The 6000-nt window shown below is 39.6% G+C and overlaps 1 protein-coding gene across 2 annotated transcripts in view; it reads left to right on the top strand.

Annotated features, from left to right (window-relative positions):
* Positions 1 to 5206: 5206 nt before the first annotated feature.
* Positions 5207 to 6000, top strand: part of ska3 (spindle and kinetochore associated complex subunit 3) — a 34818-nt gene continuing 34024 nt past the window's right edge. The window contains exons 1-3 of one of the 2 annotated variants that reach the window (XM_061926094.1): positions 5207 to 5308; positions 5392 to 5495; positions 5603 to 5664. In XM_061926094.1, the coding sequence (XP_061782078.1) occupies positions 5620 to 5664 (45 nt within the window). In that variant the 5' untranslated portion in view covers positions 5207 to 5308; positions 5392 to 5495; positions 5603 to 5619. Of the gene's footprint in view, positions 5496 to 5602; positions 5665 to 6000 lie in introns of both variants that reach the window. The other variant, XM_061926092.1, reaches the window with a different exon arrangement.

The raw sequence follows: 6000 nt of genomic DNA, 5'->3' as shown, positions 1-6000 counted from the left end.
CTTACAGGAAAAGGCTCACAACATATAGTTGGGAAAAAAAACAAAAGGAACATTTTAAGGAAAAAAAGAGCAAAAAGATGCAATGCGATGTGAAAAAGATGACATTTTGATACTAATAACTAATAATAATATACTACGTCACCTAAAACTCAAACTTGAAACAAATTTAAATACTCCACAGTTAAATACTGTAATTTTGTTTTGTTACAAAAAGTTTGGATACCTCCAATTTAAAATATCAGAAGCGCTCAAAATAAAAATGTAACAAAATAACATTATCAAACAAGCATACAGTTAAAAAATGTGATAAACAAAAGAATACCATTAACTAATGAAATAATTAATTTAAAACAATTACAACTACAACAATGTTAACATTATAACTGAACACTAATATTGTGGTTAATTTTCATTGTTAAGTTATTTTTACACGCTAGGTTGTTTAGTTACACAATTGAAATGTTATTATTATTATTTTCAACATGATTATTTTTGTATTCTTACAGGGAAAGGCTCACAACATATAGTTGGGAAAAAAACAAAGGGAACATTTTAAGGAAAAAAAGAGCAAAAAGATGCAATGCGATGTGAAAAAGATGACATTTTGATACTAATAATTAATAATAATATACTACGTCACCTAAAACTCAAACTTGAAACAAATTTAAATACTCGACAGTTAAATATTTTAATTTTGTTTTGTTACAAAAAGTTTGGATATCTCCAATTTAAAATATCAGAAGCGCTCAAGATAAAAATGTAACAAAATAACATTATCAAACAAGCTTACAGTTAAAAAATGTGATAAACAAAAGAATACCATTAACTAATGAAATAATTAATTTAAAACAATTACAACTACAACAATGTTAACATTATAACTGAACACTAATATTGTGGTTAATTTTCATTGTTAAGTTATTTTTACACGCTAGGTTGTTTAGTTACACAATTTAAATATTATTATTATTATTATTTTTGTATTCTTACAGGAAAAGGCTCACAATATAGTTGGAAAAAAACTAAAGGAACATTTTAAGGAAAAAAGAGCAAAACAATGCAATGCGATGTGAAAAAGATGACATTTTGATACTAATTATTAATAATAATATACTATGTCACCTAAAACACAAACTTGAAACAAAGTTAGATACGGTAATTTTGTTTTGTTACAAAAAGTTTGGATTCCCCCAATTTAAAATATCAGAAGCGCTCAAAATAAAAATGTAACAAAATAACATTATCAAATAAGCATACAGTTAAAAAAAAATTGATAAACAAAAGAATACCATTAACTAATAACATAATGAATTTTAAAAACTACAACTACTACAATGTTAAAATGATAACTGAACACTAATAGTGGTTAATTTTCATTTTAAAGTTATTTTTACACGCTAGGTTGTTTAGTTACACAATTGAAATATTATTATTATTATTTTTGTATTCTTACAGGAAAAGGCTCACAATATATAGTTGGAAAAAAACAAAAGGAACATTTTAAGGAAAAAAGAGCAAAACAATGCAATGCGATGTGAAAAAGGTGGCATTTTGATAATAATTATTAATAATAATATACTATGTCACCTAAAACACAAACTTGAAACAAAGTTAAATACTGTAATTTTGTTTTGTTACAAAAAGTTTGGATTCCCCCAATTTAAAATATCAGAAGCGCTCAAAATAAAAATGTAACAAAATAACATTATCAAACAAGCATACAGTTAAAAAATGTGATAAACAAAATAATACCATTAACTAATGAAATAATTAATTTAAAACAATTACAACTACAACAATGTTAACATTATAACTGAACACTAATATTGTGGTTAATTTTCATTGTTAAGTTATTTTTACACGCTAGGTTGTTTAGTTACACAATTGAAATATTATTATTATTATTTTTGTATTCTTACAGGAAAAGGCTCACAACATATAGTTGTAAAAAGAGCAAAAAGATGCAATGCAATGTGAAAAATATGACATTTTGATACTAATTATTAATAATAATATCATTTGTCACTTATAGCACAACACTGACAAAGTGTTGTCTTTAAATAAATATAATGGGTTTTTTCTAGCATTTTATCCATCCATCCATCCATCTTCTTCCGCTTATCCGAGGTCGGGTCGCGGGGGCAGCAGCCTAAGCAGGGAAGCCCAGACTTCCCTCTCCCCAGCCACTTCGTCCAGCTCTTCCTGTGGGACCCCGAGGCGTTCCCAGGCCAGCCGAGAGACATAGTCTTCCCAACGTGTCCTGGGTCTTCCCCGCGGCCTCCTACCGGTCGGACGTGCCCTAAACACCTCCCTAGGGAGGCGTTCGGGTGGCATCCTAACCAGATGCCCGAACCACCTCATCTGGCTCCTCTCGATGTGGAGGAGCAGCGGCTTTACTTTGAGCTCCTCCCGGATGGCAGAGCTTCTCACCCTATCTCTAAGGGAGAGACCCGCCACCCGGCGGAGGAAACTCATTTCGGCCGCTTGTACCCGTGATCTTGTCCTTTCGGTCATAACCCAAAGCTCATGACCATAGGTGAGGATGGGAACGTAGATCGACCGGTAAATTGAGAGCTTTGCCTTCCGGCTCAGCTCCTTCTTCACCACAACGGATCGATACAGCGTCCGCATTACTGAAGACGCCGCACCGATCCGCCTGTCGATCTCACGATCCACTCTTCCCTCACTCGTGAACAAGACTCCGAGGTACTTGAACTCCTCCACTTGGGGCAAGATCTCCTCCCCAACCCGGAGATGGCACTCCACCCTTTTCCGGGCGAGAACCATGGACTCGGACTTGGAGGTGCTGATTCTCATCCCAGTCGCTTCACACTCGGCTGCGAACCGATCCAGTGAGAGCTGAAGATCCTGGCCAGATGAAGCCATCAGGACCACATCATCTGCAAAAAGCAGAGACCTAATCCTGCAGCCACCAAACCAGATCCCCTCAACGCCTTGACTGCGCCTAGAAATTCTGTCCATAAAAGTTATGAACAGAATCGGTGACAAAGGGCAGCCTTGGCGGAGTCCAACCCTCACTGGAAACGTGTCCGACTTACTACCGGCAATGCGGACCAAGCTCTGGCACTGATCATACAGGGAGCGGACTGCCACAATCAGACAGTCCGATACCCCGTACTCTCTGAGCACTCCCCACAGGACTTCCCGAGGGACACGGTCGAATGCCTTCTCCAAGTCCACAAAACACATGTAGACTGGTTGGGCAAACTCCCATGCACCCTCAAGGACCCTGCCGAGAGTATACAGGTAAAAGCCAGTAAATTAGAATATTTTGAAAAACTTGATTTATTTCAGTAATTGCATTCAAAAGGTGTAACTTGTACATTATATTTATTCATTGCACACAGACTGATGCATTCAAATGTTTATTTCATTTAATTTTGATGATTTGAAGTGGCAACAAATGAAAATCCAAAATTCCGTGTGTCACAAAATTAGAATATTACTTAAGTCTAATACAAAAAAAAGATTTTTAGAAATGTTGGCCAACTGAAAAGTATGAAAATGAAAAATATGAGCATGTACAATACTCAATACTTGGTTGGAGCTCCTTTTGCCTCAATTACTGCGTTAATGCGGCGTGGCATGGAGTCGATGAGTTTCTGGCACTGCTCAGGTGTTATGAGAGCCCAGGTTGCTCTGATAGTGGCCTTCAACTCTTTTGCGTTTTTGGGTCTGGCATTCTGCATCTTCCTTTTCACAATACCCCACAGATTTTCTATGGGGCTAAGGTCAGGGGAGTTGGCGGGCCAATTTAGAACAGAAATACCATGGTCCGTAAACCAGGCACGGGTAGATTTTGCGCTGTGTGCAGGCGCCAAGTCCTGTTGGAACTTGAAATCTCCATCTCCATAGAGCAGGTCAGCAGCAGGAAGCATGAAGTGCTCTAAAACTTGCTGGTAGACGGCTGCGTTGACCCTGGATCTCAGGAAACAGAGTGGACCGACACCAGCAGATGACATGGCACCCCAAACCATCACTGATGGTGGAAACTTTACACTAGACTTCAGGCAACGTGGATCCTGTGCCTCTCCTGTCTTCCTCCAGACTCTGGGACCTCGATTTCCAAAGGAAATGCAAAATTTGCATGGTTGGGTGATGGTTTGGGGTGCCATGTCATCTGCTGGTGTCGGTCCACTCTGTTTCCTGAGATCCAGGGTCAACGCAGCCGTCTACCAGCAAGTTTTAGAGCACTTCATGCTTCCTGCTGCTGACCTGCTCTATGGAGATGGAGATTTCAAGTTCCAACAGGACTTGGCGCCTGCACACAGCGCAAAATCTACCCGTGCCTGGTTTACGGACCATGGTATTTCTGTTCTAAATTGGCCCGCCAACTCCCCTGACCTTAGCCCCATAGAAAATCTGTGGGGTATTGTGAAAAGGAAGATGCAGAATGCCAGACCCAAAAACGCAGAAGAGTTGAAGGCCACTATCAGAGCAACCTGGGCTCTCATAACACCTGAGCAGTGCCAGAAACTCATCGACTCCATGCCACGCCGCATTAACGCAGTAATTGAGGCAAAAGGAGCTCCAACCAAGTATTGAGTATTGTACATGCTCATATTTTTCATTTTCATACTTTTCAGTTGGCCAACATTTCTAAAAAATCCCTTTTTTGTATTAGCCTTAAGTAATATTCTAATTTTGTGACACACGGAATTTTGGATTTTCATTTGTTGCCACTTCAAATCATCAAAATTAAATGAAATAAACATTTGAATGCATCAGTCTGTGTGCAATGAATAAATATAATGTACAAGTTACACCTTTTGAATGCAATTACTGAAATAAATCAAGTTTTTCAAAATATTCTAATTTACTGGCTTTTACCTGTAGAGCTGGTCCACAGTTCCACGACCAGGACGAAAACCACACTGTTCCTCCTGAATCCGAGGTTCGACTATCCGGCGTAGCCTCCTCTCCAGTACACCTGAATAGACCTTACCGGGAAGGCTGAGGAGTTTGATCCCACGATAGTTAGAACACACCCTCCGGTTCCCCTTCTTAAAGAGAATAATAATAATAATAATAATAAAGAGAATAATGGGTTTTTTCTAGCATTTAAAAAGAATAAAAATATATCAAAAGGGCCCCTGCATACCTTGACTTTTTCAGTATGCAGCTGAAAAAGCTCCCCTGATGCAGTGTTTATTTTCTTCACTATGCTGCACTCTAAGTGTAGTTACAACACAATGCCGGGTGGGGGCACTGCCGCAAATACCGTTCAAAGAATACCAACGAAGAAGAACTAACAGTTCCGGTGGCGCCAAAAGCAAAATAACAGCAGGTCAAAAGGAGTATTTAATAAGTATTTTTCAGCATTTATGTAGCTACTAACAAACACTTTGAGCCCGGAAAAATGGATCCTAGGTCGCAGTTTTTCGCCGAGCTGAAGAAGTTGGCCGTGACCCTCGAATCGGAGACGGACCGACTTCGTCGTTCTTTTGACGGCCGACACGACCGCGATGACAGCGGTGAGTTAACTCCAACTTTAGCATTCATGAACATGACTGACTTCAACATTCATAAACATGACTGACTTCAACATTCCGACGGTGAATGTGTTGGCTCGGTGTTCCAGAAGCGGCGGCGAGAGGCATGCGGGCTTATTACGACTTGAAGTGCGACGTGGTGGCCTTGAAGGTAGGACAACACAAACATGTCTGCTGTCTTAAACCAGGGCTCCATCTCCATACAAGACTGTGTCGTTATGAGCTAGGGAAGATAGGAACTACACTACCCAGCATGCAACGGTAGTGACGAGTAGTGATGGGTCCGGCAACACCGATGTATCGGCGCATGCGTCGAGCTTTTAGAAAGTCACGTGACCGATAATGAGCTGTTTTGGTCACGTGACCGATACGCCAACTGTGTCGCACTGACGCCTCCTCTGTGCCCTGTGAGCGGCTCTTTTCTACAGCCGGAGAAATAATAACTAAGAAGAGAAATCGTTTAAAATGTAATACGTCGGAAAAACTT

The sequence above is a fragment of the Nerophis lumbriciformis genome, linkage group LG31 (assembly GCF_033978685.3).
Source record: "Nerophis lumbriciformis linkage group LG31, RoL_Nlum_v2.1, whole genome shotgun sequence".
NCBI lineage: Eukaryota > Metazoa > Chordata > Actinopteri > Syngnathiformes > Syngnathidae > Nerophis > Nerophis lumbriciformis.
This window is presented reverse-complemented; position numbering and strand designations above follow the sequence as displayed.